This window comes from Amblyraja radiata, chromosome 14 (genome assembly GCF_010909765.2).
Source record: "Amblyraja radiata isolate CabotCenter1 chromosome 14, sAmbRad1.1.pri, whole genome shotgun sequence".
NCBI classification, from domain to species: domain Eukaryota; kingdom Metazoa; phylum Chordata; class Chondrichthyes; order Rajiformes; family Rajidae; genus Amblyraja; species Amblyraja radiata.
In genome coordinates, this window is record NC_045969.1 from 10,284,193 (window position 1) to 10,302,254 (window position 18,062).

General features: G+C 44.9%; 1 protein-coding gene across 1 annotated transcript in view; it reads left to right on the forward strand.

The window, feature by feature from the left end:
- The first annotated feature begins 4,718 nt into the window (after positions 1-4,718).
- igsf5 (immunoglobulin superfamily member 5) overlaps positions 4,719-18,062 on the forward strand; it is a 61,727-nt gene continuing 48,383 nt past the window's right edge. Inside the window, exons 1-2 of the mRNA XM_033032506.1 lie at positions 4,719-5,046; positions 14,260-14,338. Of these exons, the coding sequence (XP_032888397.1) occupies positions 14,293-14,338 (46 nt within the window). The 5' untranslated portion in view covers positions 4,719-5,046; positions 14,260-14,292. The remainder of the gene's footprint in view (positions 5,047-14,259; positions 14,339-18,062) is intronic.

Genomic DNA, 18,062 nt, shown 5'->3' on the forward strand with positions numbered 1-18,062 from the left:
TGAAAACAGGGCCTTCAGCCACCAAATCCAAGCTGATTCATTCACACTAGTTCTATGCTATCTAATTTTCTCATCCACTCCCCACGTATGAGGAGCAATTTACAGAGGCTAGTTAACCCACAAATCTGCACGTCTTTGAGATTTGGGAGTAAACCAGAGCACCCAGAGGAAACCCATGCGGTCATAGGGAGAACATCCAAACTCCACACATACATAATCGGAGGTCAAGATCAAACCCGTGTCTCTGGCGCCGTGAGGCGGCAGTTCTACCAACTGTGCTGATCTGACATGAGGTCTTTGATCTGAAGCATTTATTCTTTTCACAGACATTCCCCGACTTATTGAGCATTCATAGCATTTCTTGTCTTTATTTCAGATTTCCAGCAACTGCAGTTGTTTCTTCATGTTTTCACAGGGAACACACCACAGGGAGAATGTGGAAATTGCACACAACCAGCAGCCGAGGTCAGGATCGGACTCAGGTCTCTGGTTGCTGTGAGGCAGCAGCTCTACCTGCTGTGCCACTGTGCCTCCCACTGGTTGGGGTACCACGCAGCTATACAAGACATCGGTGAGGCCGCACTTCGAGTATTATGTTCAGTTTTAATCATACTGTGACAGGAAAGATGCCATTAAGCTGGAAAAAGGGCAGAGGAGATTTACAGAGAATGTTGCCAGGGCTTGAGGGCCTAGCTATAGGGGAAGGCTGGGCAGGCTAGGACTTTATTCCTTGGTGTGGGCTAGGACTTTATTCCTTCGAGGAGTGATCTTATACAGGCATGTAAAATTGAGGAGAATAGAAAGGTTGAATGCAAAGTCTTTTTCTGAGGGTGGGGGGAATCAAGAAGCTGAGAACATAGGTTTAAGGTCAGAGGGGAAAAATTTATAAAGAACCTAAACGACAACTTTTTCACACAGAGGGTAGTGGGTATATGGACCGAACGGCCAGAGGAAGTAATTGAAGTAGGCGTGTTAGTGTTAGATAGTGTTAGTGGTTGGGAATTGGCCTGTTTCCGCGCTGTATCTCTAAACTAAATAAAACTAAGCCAGTTGGAGATTGGGATTGTTTTGAGAGTTGGCATTGCCTGAATAGACCAAATGTCCTCCTAAGTCGTAAGAAAATATGAGAATTACTAATTGTGATAACATGTCTTATACTTGGACTACTAACTGGGTTAAGAAGTTCATTTTTAATCTGATAGTGATTTATTATTGACTATCTTATATTTATAGGCCTGATACCTGGACCACCTGACAAGCTGAAATATTTCCCCTTCATCTGGGTATGATGAGTGCAATTTCTTTAAGAGTGATTTTTGTTTTGCAACAAGTTCGTGACAAGGTTCTGCAGCAGTGGATTTATTATGAGTTTTATCATGAGCTCAACAAAGCAAGACAGTTTTTTCAGCAGAAGTTTTATGGCATTATGGCATCAGCTTGGCTCTCGTTTCCATGTCTAGATACATCACTCGCTCAAACTCTTCTCCTGTAATCGCAAGGGAAAGTGTTGTCATTCACTGTAGATGTGGAACGATTCCCAGGAAATTTCTTGATGCAAGACAGGAGTTTTTTCCGGCGTGCCATTCAAGTCTCCTCCGTCTGAAAAGAAGGGTGCTGACACCAAAACATCCCCTATGGCTGCTGCTTGACACTTTGTGTTTTGCTCAGGATCCCATTGCCAACAGTTCCTTGTGCCTTCAAGATGCGGTGTAACGACAGTGCAGCAGTAGAGTTGCTGCATTACTGCGCCAGGGACCCGGGTTCGATCCCGGCTACGGATGCTCGTCTGCACAGGGTTTGAACGTTCTCCCCATGACCTGCGTGGGTTTTCTCCAAGAAGTTCCGGTTTCTTCCCACACTCCAAAGTCAGACAGGTTTGTAGGCTAATTAGCTTGGTATAAATGCAAATTGTCCCTAGTGTGTACAGCATAGTGTTAGTGTGCGGGGGTTGCTGGTCAGCGCGGACTCTGTGGGGCAAAGGGCCTGTTTCCGCGCTGTATCTCAACACTAAACTAAACGAAACTGAACCTCCTTTGGCAATCTGACCAAAATCAGAATAACTAGTCAACTATCTCACTGTGGTCCCTGGAATCTGAACATATCAGAATAAATGGTGAGAAACCAGGAACCATTGAGGAGCAAGGTTGTTTGGGCATCCATGTATGTAACAGCACAATCAAGATCTACATTTTCCACACAAAAGGCATGGGGAAATAAGGGCCAGGCTGCTAGCCAACTACCAAAGAGAAAACCTTTGCCGAATACAACTCCTTTAAACGTTGCCCCTCTCACCTCAAGCTAGGTCAACTTATACTGTGATGTTTGAGAAGATTGTGATATTAACATAGAAAAGTACAGCACAGGAACAGGCCCTTGGTCCTGGAATATTTGTATCAAATATGATGCCAAGTTAAACTAATCTCCGAAGACAGACAAAAAACCGGAGTAACTCAGCAGGTCAGGCAGCATCCCTGGAGAAAAGAAATAGGTGACGTTTTGGGTCGAAACCCACTGAGTTACTCCATCTTATTGTGTCTGTCTCCAGTTTAAACCAGCATCTGCAGATCCTTCCTACACATTTAAACTAATCTCATCTGCCTGCACGTGATCCATATCCCTCCTTTCCCTGCATATACATGTGCCTAACTAAAAGTCTTTTAAATGCGACTATCATATCTGCCTCCACCACCAACACTTGGAAGCACGTTCCACCACACTCTGTGTAAAAGAACTTGCCGAGCACAACTCCTTTAAACGTTGCCCCTCTCACCTTTAAGCTGTGGCCTCTAGTCTCTGACACTTCCAGGTACTTTGGTATTGAGTGATAAGGCAAGTTAATAGAATTGTGATGTGGCTCAGGCATGATGTGTTTTTGGCCTGTGTGCTAATGGGATGGCCATGGCTCTGGTTTGCGTGCGCATGGGGCAATTACGGAATGAATCCTCCGTGTCAATGGGGCAGCCGTAGACCTTGACTTTAATTTTTGCGATTCAATTACCACTTTCTAAGTGAGAAAGTGAGTTGTACAGCACTAAAAAAGACCTCTGGGACGTGAAATTCTCCCTCAGTTAAAGGAGAATTAATGGGAAAGCTATACGTCTTCAACTTTGCAACAATGAGGCCTTATCCCATAAATATTCACACCAGGGCCAACTGTGTACTCCACGGGTAGAATAAAAGATCTTCAAATATTTGCTACACCAAACTGTAGAGCACAGAAATGGGCCCTTCCGGCTCAACTTGTCTATACCAATCATGCTGCCTCTCTTCACCAATCCCTCTTGCCTGCCTCAGGCTCATATCCCTCTATGCCTTTCCTGTCTGTATCTGTCCACATGCATTTTAAACACTGCAGACGTATCTGCCTTTACTACCTCCTGCAGCAGCTCATTCCAGATAGCCACCCACTCTGTGTGTGAAAAACCTACTCCTCAGACTCCTTTAAATTTTGTCCCTCTCATCTTAAACCCGTGCCCTCTAGTTCTAGACACTACTGCCCTAGAAAAAAGAATTTAACTATCCTATCTGTACCGTTCATAATTTTCTACGCCTTTACAAGATCATTCCTCAACTTCCTAGGCTCCAGTGAAAGGAACCTCAGCCTATTTAATCTCTCCTTACAACTGCAGTTCTTCATTCCCGATGACATCCCAATGAATCTCCTCTACATTGCCTCCATTGCCACACCTCCTCCCTGCCCTGTAATGAGCAAAATACTTCAAACACAATCCAAACAATCTTTTCCCGTTTTCCCTCCCCTGCTACGATCAGTCTGAAGAGGAACCCTAGCCCAAAACATCACCCATCCATTCCCTCCACAGATGCTGCCTGACCTAGCGAGTTATCTCGTGTTTAGGATAATTTATACAATGTTTTGTACAACTGCAACATGACGTCCAGACTTCTATCCTTGATGCCTATGAAGGCTTTTACCACAGCTATAGTACCTGCAACAATCTCAGCGGTTCATCGCTGTTTGTAATATATATACTGTAAATGCCTTCATAGGCTAGGGTAATAAGAATAGTCGAGAAAATATCCATCCACCACTACCCTTGCCTCCAATACTAAGCCAATGTTGGCTCCAGTTAAGTAATGCAGGGTGCAGGAAGGAACTGCAGATGCTGGTTTACACCGAAGATGGACATAACATGCTGGAGTAACTCAGCGGGACAGACAGTATCTCTGGAGAGAAGGAATGAGTGACGTTTCTTCAGTTTGTTGTAACCAATTCCTTCTCTCCTAAATAACGCAGAGGCTCTTTAGCAAGGATTAAAATAAACAACTGAGGCTTCACACCCCTTTTGGAATGGTTTGAATGATTTTATGATCCATTTTTAAATGTAGTTATTGCTTTACTGGAAGGAAAGATGATTGTTGAAGGCAATTGTCAGTAGCCAATGCTTTTTTTTTCATTATCTGGATCCTTGGGAATAGCACATTTGAAAAGCACTTATTTTCTACTTTTCATTCATGAGTTATCAATCAAAACTAAACAAGCATTATCTGAAATTGTTTCAAAACAAAATCAGCTCAAGCACTCATTACATCATAGGAAGGGAAAGTATTACCAGTAGGTGTTGGTGTGTGTCATGTACTTAGTGGGTGGTTAGTTAAATATTAAACCTTGATTTAGTTTCTGTAGACTTTAGCCTCTAACATGCTCACACAAATAATCCTCACTTTATATCAGATGTTGATAAGATTCAGTTTTCACACGTCATTGGAGGTGCCTGCTAAGTCAAAACTCATTTCCAGTACTAGGAGTATTTTTCCCCCTCTGTCCGATATTTGTTGCCTTGTGATTTGACTTTGTTTATTCTGCGGACTCTCTGCATTTTTCCGTGTGGCTGAAAACTGCTCTTGTTTCTGCCTGCAATTTTTTGTTGTTGAAAAAGGCAGGCTTTCACCCAAAGTTTACGGATGATTGCTGCTCGTGGCTCAATCGGGAGTGGACTGGGACGTTCTTGAATGAGTTGCAGGAATATTGTGCTGAAGCTTTAGCAAAGGACTTCCTACATATCCAGGCCATTGAACAGATCAGAGGTACACTTAATTTTCTCACCAGTTCTCTACTGTTTGGAATGCAGTTAATTCTTTAACAAAAAAGGTGGGACGTAGAAGCAATTGGATCTGGGCCTATACTCGGCCCCTGGTGCAGGAGGCTAAGCACGTAGCCTTGAAGTGCACCTGTGTTGATGGTCAGTAAGGGGGAGTATCTTCCTGAGGAAGTCAAGGAAGCGGTTGCAAAGGTCTTGAAACTTGGTCGTGAGTTTGGAGGGGTTGATTATGTTGAACACAGTGATGCAATCCATGAACAGCAACTTGGTGTATGTGTTCCTTTAGACTTTGGAGATACAGCCTGGAAACAGGCACTTTGGCCCGCCTAGTCCGCGCCAACCCAACCCCCCCCCCCCCCCCCCCCCCCCCCCCCCCCCCCCCATACACCAGCACTATCCTACACACTAGGGACAATTTGCAATTTACTGAAGCCAATTAGCCTACTAACCCGTACGTGTTTGATGTGTGGGAGGAAACTGGAGCTCCCAGAGAAAACCCATCAGTCACAGGGAGAATGTACAAACTCTGTGCAGACAGCACCCGTAGTCAGGATCGAAACCGGGTCTCTGGCGCTGTGAGGCAGCAACTCTACCACTGCCCCACTGTGCTGCCTGTGCATTCCTGTTATCCAGCTAGTCCAGAACACAGTGGAAAGCCAGTGAAATAACATCTTCTGTTGACCCATTGTGCTGATTGGCAAACTGAAGTGGATCCAGTTATTTTCTGAGGTAGAAGTTGACTAATGCCCTAACCAACCTCTCAAAGCACTTCATTATGATGGATGCAAGTGATTTTGATCAGTAGCCATTGTGGTAGTCAAACTCATTCCCTGGAATTATGCCTCTAATTATTTTGATTAGTTTAGTTTATTTGTTTATTATTGTCATGTGTACCAAGGTACAGTGAGAAGCTTTTTTTGTTGCATGCTTTCCAGTCAGCGAAATGTCTATACATGATTACAATCAAGCCGTCCACACTGATACAGGATAGAGGGTAGAATGTTTAGAGCAATATAAAGTTCAATAACATCTGATTAAAGATAGTTTGAAGGTCTCCAATGAGGTAGATGGAAGGTCAGGACTGCTCTCAAGCTGGTGAGAGGATGGTTCAATATCCTGAAAACAGCTGGGAAGAAACTGTCCCTGAATCTGGAGTGTGTTTTCACACTTCTGTACCTCTTGCCTGATGGGAGAGGGGAGAGTAAGGAGTGACCGGGGTGAGACAGGCCCCCTTCCCTCTCTCCCCTTTAAGGTTATAAGGAATAGGAGTAGAATTAGGCCATTTGGCCCATCAAGTCTACTCCGCCATTCAATGAAGGCTGATCTATCTCTCTCTCCTAACCCCATTCTCCTGCCTTCTCCCAATAACCTCTGACCCCTGTACTAATCAAGAATCTATCTATCTCTGCCTTAACAATATCCACTGACTTGGCCTCCACAGCCTTCTGTGGCAAAGAATTCCACAGATTCACCACCCTCTGACTAAAGAAATTTCTCCTCATCTCCTTCCTAAAAGAACATCTGTTACTTCTGAGGTTATACCCTCTATTGCTAGACTCTCCCACTCGTGGAAAATTCCTCTCCACATCCACTATATCCAAGCCTTTCACTATTCTGTATGTTTTAATGAGGTTCCCCTCATTCTTCTAAACTCCAGCGAGTACAGGCCCAGTGCCGACAAATGTTCATCATAGGTTTAAGGCCCTCCTTGAGACCTATCTCTTTGACTAAATAGTTGGTCATTCCTCCTAACCTTCCGGTCTTTGAAAAGGAGCTGGGGTATTATACCTGCACCTAGAATATACATAGCCCTCTCTTAACTTTGCGGAAAACTCCACAACCGAGCTTGCCAGTGTTGTTGTCATATTGCTGCCTGTGGAAGCTTTCTGGGCATAATTTGGCTGCTGTGTTTCCTACATTGCAACAGTGCCAATGCTCCAAAAGTTGTTTGGTAGCTGTGGGAGTTTTATTGCATGAAATAAATACATTCAGCCTTTATTTTTCTATGTTAACGATGATATGCAAGTGCAAGTGCAAGTTGCTACTGTTGGTGTTTTTGCCCTCATTTGTTTAGCTTAGTTGAATTTTGTTTATTATTGTCACGTGTACAGTCAAAAGTTTTTTTGTTGCCTGCTATCCAGTCGACAGTTACAATCAGACACTCCACAGTGTGCAGATACAGGAGAAGGGGTATAACGTTTACTATAAGATAAAGTACAATAAAGTCCGATTGAAGATAGATGGGAGGTCAGGACTGCTCTCTAGTTGGTAATAGGAAGGTTCAGTTGCCTGATAACAACGCTGCAGTTTTGAGGAAAAAAGGGCGGATTTAAACGTCAAAATCTCCAGTCATTGTGTGGCGGGTGTGGCTCCTGTCCCGAATGTACCTAACTGGGAGTCGACAATGCTGTCACCAGTTGGAGCCTGAAAGTTAAGGGCCGTGGTGACCTTGACAGCTGGAAGCAGTTCAGTCGATTCTCTGGTTTGTCGTCTGGTAGATCTGCAGCAGGGGATGGAGTTCGGCGAGGCGCCGCCTGAGGAAATAAATGGATCAGTTATATTTGGCCTGGATTTTATGCTGGAGAGGAGGGGGATGATTTTCCAAAGGTCCCTCAGGATTTAACTGAAGGTGCTCCTTAGCAAGGTTCAAAGAACGTTAGGAGCTGATTGACAAGCTGGAAGTCTTCCCGGCATGAAACCTTTTCATTAATCTAAACGCTGGAAGAGAAGGTAGGTAGGAAGAAGGTTCATGTTAATAAGTTATTGGGGCATTCAATCATGACTGATGTATCTTTCCCTCTCAATCCCATTCTCCTGCCTTCTCCCCATAATCCCTGACACCCTTATTAATCAAGAATCTATCAATCTCTACCTTAAAAATATATATTGACTTGACCTTCACAGCCTTCCACAGATTCACCACCTTCTGACTAAAGAAATTCCTCCTCAGCTCCTTTCTAAAGTTACGTCCTTTTATTCGATGGCCTCTGGCCCTAGACTCTCCCACTAGTGGAAACATCCTCTCCACATTCACTCTATCCAGGCCTGAGGCTATTTGGACCCTCGGTTGGTACCTAGAATCTAGAGGGGCTGTTTGGATCATGGCCATAGTAAACAGTCTGTAGGTGTCCAGTGATGGCCAGGAGGGGAGGTCTTGCCTGTGGTAGGCTACTGACTGCTGTCCAGTTTGTTAATTGTGAGGCACTGTCCAGTTGATGGTTGGGAGATCTGACTGTATTAATAATAGAAATGTAGAGCGTGCAAAGGCTACTTTGCCCATCTTGCCCATGCTGGCAGGAAATAGATAACACCACTCTGAATTTCCACCTATTCCTCACTGACCCTGCCGCTTATGGCCACACTCATGCCCTGAGACTGTGAGTTCCAGACTTCATTACATCTATTACGTTTCCATGCTACCCACCCCAGTACCATCACATCCTTCCTGAAATGCAGTGGCCATACTGGTGCGCAGTAATTCCACATTGTACTTTGCAGTACACACACATTTATCACAGTAGACCCAAAATGCTCGAGTAACTCAGTGAATATCATAAAGTGCTGGAGTAACTCAGTGAATCAGGCAGCATCTCTGGAGCACATGAATAGGCAACATTTTGGGTCAAGACCTAACGTCAGACCTGCCCATTTCGATGTTTTAGGTCGGGACCCGTTTTTCAGACTCTGTGGAAGGGCCCCAATCCGAAAAGTCACCTATGCATGTCTTCCAGACATGCTGCCTGATTCACTGAGTTACTCCAGCACTTTATAATATACACAAGATTCCAGCCTTTGCAGTTCCATGTGCCTCCACATTTTGCACAGATTTTACACAGTCTAGGTGGGGCACGTTGGTTAGCATGAGCAAGTTGGGCCGAAGGGCCTGTTTCTAGACTGCTATACTGTATGGCTCTAACTCCCTCCAGATTCTACCACACAACTAGGCACTAACGGCAACTTACAATAGCCGACCTCCTTCAGCAGCTTCACAGTGATCTTTTCATGACAAATTGGCGGCATGCCTTTGTTACGTGAGAAGAAACTGAAGCGCAAGGAAGAAACCCACGTGATACAGGGTGGACATAAAAACTCGAGGTCAGGATTGAACCCAGATAGAGGCAGCAGCCCTGCTAGCTGTGCCGCTGTGTCCAAGTGCTTTAATCCCCACCAATGAAGCAAGAATCCTGTGTGTCCTTTTTTATAACTTTATTCATCTGTTCTGCTATCCCCAGAGATTCATGAACAAAGTCGGATTGTTTGTCTACTTAATATTTTATCACTCGTCCTCTTGTCTTCCTTACCCTTCCCGAATGCTTTTTATTTTCTCGATAAAGTCATTCTCTGTGATCTGGGTGTCCCCGGCAAGGCCAACATTTATTGTCCACCGCAGTCTTTCAGATGAAGATACTCTGACAATGACCTTTGGGAGGGAGACTTAGCATTTAAACTGAAAGACGCTAAAGGAACAGCTATATATTTCCAGTTAAGGATGGTGTGCGACTTGGAGAGAAGCTGTAGGTCAGGGGTTCCCAACCTTTTTCATCCCGTTTACTCCTGGCAACTTTAATAGCACATAACAATGTTATTTCACTTATTTATGAACAACTAATGATGAACAGATACCGGTGTACCAGAACCAAACACGGTCAGTCAATGAGAAAAAATATGTACAAATCCAGATCAACAAATTTACCCCCTGGGTAAGCAAAATTTACCCCCCGGGGTAAATTTACCCCAGGTTGGGAACCCTTGCTGTAGGTGGTGGTGTTCGGATTGGGTCCAATGCCCTTGCCATTGTTGGTGGTGGAGATTGTGGGTTTGGGTGGTGCCGTCAGAGCAACCTGGGCCTTCTTAGGCCCCTCTCGGTCATGGCTGACCATGGGTGTCTCCAGGGTTGGAGGACGCCTGTGCGTGACTTTGTTTAACGTGGGGAGACTGGTGCACAGACAGCCACCACACGGTCCTTGACAGATCTGGGTCAGGATCCAGTGGCACAGAGTCCAAGATGACCGGAGACCCTTTTCTGCTGCAGCCTTCATCCGCTTTCCCAGCTGTTGTGACGCTCCACTAAGGTCAGCCATCGTCCTCTGCCTGTCCACTGTTAAGGTTTTGGTTGGATTGCTCTTCGTCAGGGACCTCACCCTCTACCTTACCACCATGGGTGGCCCTACCAGACGGCATCGCTCTCAGGATCTCAGGCTCGCAGCCTGGGCCATACCAGCACATTTCATAGATGGTAGATAGTTTCCACTGGGCTTATTTCTCCAAGATGGTGTTGAGCTTCTCAAGAATTGTTGGAGCTGTATTCATTCGAGCAAGTGGAGAATACTGACCACATTTGTGGCGTGCCCAACAGATAGTTTTAGTTTTTAGTTTCAGAGATACTGTGCGGAAACTGGCCCTTCGGCCCACCGAGTCCGCACTGACCAACGATCACCCCTACGCTACTTCTATCTTAGACAATAGTGATGATCTACAGAAGCCAATTAACCTACGAACCCGCACGTCTTTTGAAAGTGGGAGGGAACCGGAGCGCGCGGAGGAAGCCTATGCGGTCACAGGGAGAACGTTCAAACTCCATACAGACAAGCACCCGTAGACAGGATCGAACCCGGGTCTCTGGAGCTGTAAGGCAGCAACTCTACCACTGCGTCACTGGATGCTGGAAAGACGTTAGGGTGTCTCGAAGTGAGTCACTCACAATAGAATTCCCAGCCTCCGACCTGCTCTTGTAACCACAGTCGACATGTCGGTCATCAAACTGAATCTCTAAGATGTTAACGTTGGAAGTCTTGATCGCAATATTCAATGTTAAGTGTAGGTGGTTTGATTCACTCTTGTTGAAAACACACCTTGTCTGACACTTTTACTTTGCAAAGATTACCTGCTACTTATTAGCCAATGTTTAGTTTAGTTTAAGGTCGACAAAAATGCTGGAGGAACTCAGCGGGTGAGGCAGCATCTATGGAAAGAAGAAATAGGCAACGTTTTGGGTCGAGACCCTTCTTCAGACTGATGTTGGGGGGGGAAGAAAGGAAGAGGCAGAGACAGTAGGCTTGTGGGAGAACTGGGAAGGGGGAGGGGAAGAAGGGAGAATGCAAGGACTATCTGAAATTGGAGAAGTCAATGTTCATACCGCTGGGGTGTAAACTACCCAAGCGAAATATGAGGTGCTGCTCCTCCAATTTGCGCTGGGCCTCACTCTGGCAATGGAGGAGGCCCAGGCCAGAAAGGTCAGATTCGGAATCTGAGAGGGAGTTGAAGTGCTGAGCCACCGGGAGATCCGATTGGTTAGTGCGAACTGAGCGGAGGTGTTGGGCAAAGCGATCGCCGAGCCTGCGCTTGGTCTCACCGATGTAGCGAAGTTGACACCTGGAACAGCAGATGCAGTAGATGAGGTTGGAAGAGGTGCAGGTAAACCTCTGCCTCACCTGGAAAGACTGCTTGGGTCCTTGGATGGAGTTGAGGGGGGAGGTAAAGCGACAAGTGTAGCATTTTGTGTGATTGCAAGGGAAAGTACCGGGGGGAGGGAGGGGGTGGGTGGTTTCGGTGGGAAGGGACGAATTGATCAGAGAGATACAGCATGGAAACAGGCACTTTGGCCCAATGAGTCAACGCTGACCAGCAATCACCAGTACGATAGTTTTATCTTATCCATTAGGGACAATCACAAAATCCACAAACCTGTAAACCTACAAACGTTTTTGGAATGTGGGAGGAAAGCAGAACACCTGGAAGAAACCCACATGGTCACAGGGAGAACGTACAAACTCCACGTAGACAACACCTGTAGTCAGGATCGAACTCCCTCCTCTGGTGTTGTAAGGCAGCAACTCCACTGCTGTGCTGCTGTGCCATTCCACTGTGTTGCCATGGGTCTTGCTGCATATAGGCATAGACAGCCTCATTTGCTGAGGTTTTGAAAATGGAAGTGAAAATTGTGCAATCATCAATGAAGCACCCCATTTCTGACCTTAAGATGGGAGGAACATCATTGAGAATCAGCTGAAGATGTTTGGGCCCAGTGCACTGCCCTGAGGAACAGCTGAAGTGCTGTCCTGAGTTGCGATGTTGGCCCTCCAACAACCAAAAGCATTTTCCCTTGTGCGAGGTATAAACCCTGTTATTGTAGCATCTTCCTCTTGATGTCCATTGAATTCCGTTCTACCAGGGATCCTTGATGCTGCACTCAATCAAATGCGTCCTTGATGTCAAAGGCATTAGCCACAGTCCATCTCTGGAATTTAGCTCTTTGGGCCATGTTCGGTTCAAGACTGTGATCATGGCCTGAGAGATATCCAAACTTGGCATCGCTGAGCAGGTAATGGATAAGTGCTGTTTGATGAAAATTTCCATCACTTTGTTGATGAATGAGACTAATAAATTAGTAATTAGCCAGGTTAGATATGTTCTGCTTCTGGAAACAGAAGATACCTGGGCAGTTTTCCAAATTGTTGGGTTGAGGCCAATGCTTGTACTTGGACCAAGATTTTGTAAGTCTTTGCTGCACGCAGGTGAGGTGCTAGATGACTGAATGACAGTAAATATCATTGTCTTTATTGAAACAGGGCAGCAGAGTTAAGCCAGGTAATTACAGTCCAGTGAGTTGAATGTTATTGGAAGGGAATTTATTGATAAAAAATACTGAAGGACAAATTAATCTGCACCAGGAAATACTGCGGTCATGGTGGCGCAGTGGTAGAAATGCTGCCTTACAGCGAATGCAGCGCTGGAGACCCGGGTTCGATCCCGAAGACGGGTGCCGCCTGTACGGAGTTTGTATGTTTTCCCCGTGATCTGCGTGGGTTTTCTCCGAGATCTTCGGTTTCCTCCCACACTCCAAAGACGTACAGGTTTGTAGATTAATTGGCTTGGTAAACGTTAAAAAAAATTGTCCCTATAGGATAGTGTTAATGTGCAGGGATCGCTGGTCGGCGCGGACCCTGTGGGCCGAAGGGCCTGTTTCCTTGCTGTATCTCTAAACTAAACTAAACTAAACAAAGGGTAGTCAGGGATAGCACAATGTCGTTGGTGAAATTTCCTGCCTACCTTCAATGAGTATTTTGAAAAAAAATCGCAAGATATATTGATGAGTGCAGCACGGTTACTTTGTCTGCATTAAGTTCAGATGCCTGATCGGATACAGCATTCCAGTTTTAGAGTATAATGCAAACAGAAAATGAAACTCAGCAGGACTGGCCAGATCAGTAGAAAGAAAAACAGAGTTAAACAGAGTTGCCCGACAAGAAATCTTCAACCTGAAACATTAGTTCTATTTCTGTTTCTGCTGACACTGCCTGATCTGCCGATCATTTAGATCATAGAGTGATACTGTGTGGAAACAGGCCCTTCGGCCCAACTTGCCCACACCGGCCAACATGTCCCAGCTACACTAGTCCCACCTGCCTGTACTTGGTCCATATCCCTCCAAACTTGACCTATCCATATACCTTTCTAACTGTTTCTTAAACTTTGGGATAGTCCCAGCATCAATTACCTCTTCTGGCAGCTTGTTCCATACACCCACCTGGAACATTGTTCCATACACATGTGTGAAAAAGTAACCCCTCAGATTCCTATTCAATCTTTTCCCCTTCACCTTGAATCTATGTCCTCTGGTCCTCGATTCCCCTACTCTGGGCAAGAAATTCTGTGCATCTATTCTTGTCTTGATCTTATACACCTCTATAAGATTACCCCTCATCCTCCTGCTCTCCAAGGAATAGAGACCCAGCCCACTCAACCTCTCTATAAAGCTCAGACCCTCTTGTCCTGGCAACATCTTCGTGAATTCTGGAATTTCTCCTTTTATTTAACATACAGGATCTACAGCTTGTGGGTTTTTATAGTATGTGTATGTGCTGCCTATCCACATGTTGGATATCTGTTCACCTGTTCTACAATATACAGCCGGATGGCAGGACTGATCCCCTCTCTTTCTACTTTCCTCTGTAGGGAGTCTTGTCAGAACACCAGAGTTCACTGTAGATTACTAATCTGCTACTCTGTCTGGGGAATGAGATTTTTCCTGTTAAATTAATATTCGGTAATTCTTGCCAAAGCCAACATTCCTGCGTGCATTGTTTATCTTGAGTTGTGGCAATTTTTTTTAAACGAGCCAAAATTATGATGTAATTGAGCATTAGTGTAGGTTATTGTTATATTTCTTTTAATAATCCAGATTTTTATTGTATTTCAGGCACAGCCTTTGACGTGAAATTCATGGTACATCATGGTGACTGCTCGAAGAGTACTAGCATTATTTAGCATATCATTAGGTAAGTAGTCTGTCCATAGAAGCACTTTTTATACGGCTGCAGTGAAATAAATTCCTTCAAATGAAATTCCTTCCTTGAAACTCATCCCTTCAAATTTCCCCCTCCTTTAGACTTCAGACTTTATAGAGATACAGTGTGGAAACAGGCCCTTTGGCCCACTAAGTCCATGCTGACCATCGATCACCTGTTGTCACTAGTTCTATGTTATCCCACTTTCGCAATGTACACACTAGGGGCAATTTACAGAGGCGAATTAACCTACAAACCTGCTTGCCTTTGGAATGTGGAATACTGTATCTCTCTAACGTTTCTCTGAGAGATACAGCATGGAAACAGGCCCTTCGCTCCACCGAGTCCGCGCCGGCCAGCGATCACCCCGTACACTAACACTGCCGTACATAGTAGGGCCAATTTACAGAAGTCAATTAATATGCAAACGTGTAAGTCTTTGGACTGTGGGAGGAAGCCGGAGCACCTGGAGAAAACCCACGCAGTCACAGAGAGAACGTACAAACTCTGTACTGTCAGCACCCATAGTCAGAATCGAACCCGGGACTCAGGCGCTGTAAGGCAACAACTCTACCTGTGCGCCACTGTGCCGTCCTTCTGGCTATGTTATAGGTTCCAAAAATTCCAAAGCATTCTTAAGTGGCTATAGTCTCAGGTGAGACTTTAAATGGTGAAGGTCAGCAGATTGCCAGCTCACCGACATCCTTCAGAGGCGGAACTCTGCTGCCCTTGCGTGGCCTGGCCTACATATACCTGTAACTCCAGGTCCATTCATGTGATTCACTCTTCCTCTCCAGCAGCTCAGCTAGGACTGGTACAGTGAATCTGGTTGAGTCAGTGATGTTCACCTTCTGTAAGTAAATTAAAAAATAATTATGCAACCAGCTTAATCAAACAAAGGCCAGAAAACAAAACATTTATTTTTCCTCTCCTAGAATTGTGAAAGGCTTGAATACAGTGATTGCGGAGAGGGAGAGTCTAGGACCAGAGGTCATAGCCTCAAAATTAAAGGACATTCTTTTAGGAAGGAGATGAGGAGGAATTTTTTTAGTCAGAGGGTGGTGAATCTGTGAAATTCTTTGCCACAGAAGGCTGTGGAGGCCAAGTCAATGGATATTTTGAAGGCAGAGATGGATAGATTCTTGATTAGTACGAGTGTCAGAGGTTATGGGGAGAAGGCAGGAGAATGGGGCTAGGAGGGACAGATAAATCAGCCATGATTGAATGGCGGAATAGACGATGGGTCGAATTCTACTCCTGTCACTTATGATCTTATGATCTCTCCCTGATTATGAGGTAACATATTTTTTAAATGCCAACACACTGCTGCCTCACAGTGCCAGAGACCCTGATGTTAACACGGGTGCTGTCCGTGTGTGCTTCTTGTGGCCGCGTAGGTTTTCACTGGGTGCTCCGTTTTCCTCCCATATCCCAAAGATGAGCAGGTTTGTAGGTTAATTAGCTCTTGTACATTGTGCCTGGTGTGTAGGATGCATAAGTGGGATAACATGGATATTGTGTGGATGGGTGGCCAATGGTCAGCCTGGACTCTGTGAATACTTCCTAAATGTTATTTATGCAGCCAGTGTGTACCAGATCTCAACAGCACAGTGGGTGTAAACTTTTTCCTTCAAGTCACCTCGAAATCTTCGACCCCCTCAACTTAAACTTGCGCCCTCTGGTCATGGACACCTTTCTGGGTGGAAACTTTCCTCACTACTTTTGGGCGGCACGGTGGCGCAGGGGTAGAGCTGCTGCCTCGTGGCATCAGAGACCCAGGTTTGATTCTGACTGTGGGTACTGTCTGTATGGAGTTTGCACGTCCTCCCTGTGACTGCGTTGGATTTCTCCGGGTGCTCCGGTTTCCTCCCACATTCCGAAGACGTACAGATTTGTAGGTTAATTGGCTTTGGTAAAATTGTAAATTGTCCGTAGTGTGTGTGGGGTGATCGCTGGTCAGCGCGGACCCGGTGGGCGGTAGGGCCTGTTTCCACGCTGTATCTCTTAAGTAAAGTAAATTCAAGTATTCTTCACCGACAGTTAGACTTTTGACTGCCTTTATTTGAACATCTGGAATCCCTTCCATAAATCTGTCCACTTCGCTCTCTTTCCTCAGAAATGTCTCCTAAAACATCTAATGCATGACTTATTTTGTTTAATAGCAATTTTGGGGCAATAACAGCCTACGAAACATCTCAAATATTTTGTTACATTAAAGGGTTTACAATAGAAAGTGTTTGTGCTGTTAGTTACCAGTGATTCATCATTTAATTCTGTGTCAACATTCAACCTACACTGGTGTGATGGGAGTCTAATCTGTCAGCTACAATCATATGTTAAATAAGGCTTGACTATCCCAATCTGCTTCTAAGGGGATAGAGGGTTGTGGCAGTAGACTGCTCACTCTTGGCAACGTCGCCGATAGGCCTAAGGTACTAAGCGTGGGCAGTGAATATAAGTGTCACACTGGAACAATACAAGGTCTTCTTCCAAATTAGAGGGTGTGGAGAATAAGCATAGGTTTGATCTGCGAACTGTATTTGACCTGGGAAATGCCAGGTGCTAAGCTGAAAATTGGGAAGAATTTCGTTTTTTTAGTTTTAGTTTTTTTAGTTTTAGAGATACATAGAAAATAGGTGCAAGAGTAGGCCATTGCTCCCTTCGAGCCAGCACCGCCATTAAATATGATCATGGCTGATCATCGACAATCAGTAGCCCGTTCCTACTTTCTCCTAGAAGGGTTTTGGCCCAAAACGTTGCCTATTTCCTTCGCTCCAGAGGTGCTGCCGCACCCGCTGAGTTTCACCAGCAATTTTGTCTACCTTCTCCCCATATCCCTTGATTCCATTAGCCCTAAGAGCTCTATATAACTCTCTCTTGAATACACCGTGGATATAGGCTGTTTCCGCGCTGCATCCTTAAAAACGAAACAGTAATTATTTTTAATCTATCCATTTATCACGCCCTGTACAGTGCCTAATATTTCCAGGTAAGTATTGTCAACAGTTATCTCTCCCCAGAGAAATTACATAGAATTGTCAGGGTCTAGACTTCTGTGTTTATTTCCCTGCAATAAGACTTGAAATACATTTTCTGAGTCAGAAGCAAGAGTGTTCCCAACTGAACTATAACTGGTCTTAATAGTTCAGATTCTTTGATCTTCAATGTCCATTTCACCTTCATCACATTATTCCATTGGAGACAATGCGTTGTGGGTGTTGTGTAAAGCAGCAGCCTGTGATTTCCTACCATCAAGTGCAAATGTCACATCCTGTTATTTATTGGGGACTGAGATGAAGAAGGGTCTCGACCCAAAAATGTCACCCATTCCTTCTATCCAGAGATGCTGCCTGTCCCGCTGAGTTACTCCAGCATTTTGTGTCTATCTTCGGTGTAAACCAGCATCTGCAGTTCCTTCCTTTACATTTCCCCATAGGTTCCGTTGCCTTTCAGACATCACCAGATACTCCCATACACCAAAAAATGGTCACAGGCCTATTTATAGGCCTCTGTGCTTGAATAGCTTTCCTCTCTTAAAATTAGACAATCTTATATATTTGACATTGGCTACATTTCACAGTAGTGAAGTTAGATTCACATTGCCTTTGAAGTCTTCACTTAATGATACTCAGACCCTGTGGAAAATTTACGAGTGCAGTACGACTGTTATGGACTTGAAAGTCAAGAGTACTTTTAATGTCAATTTTTTACCCCT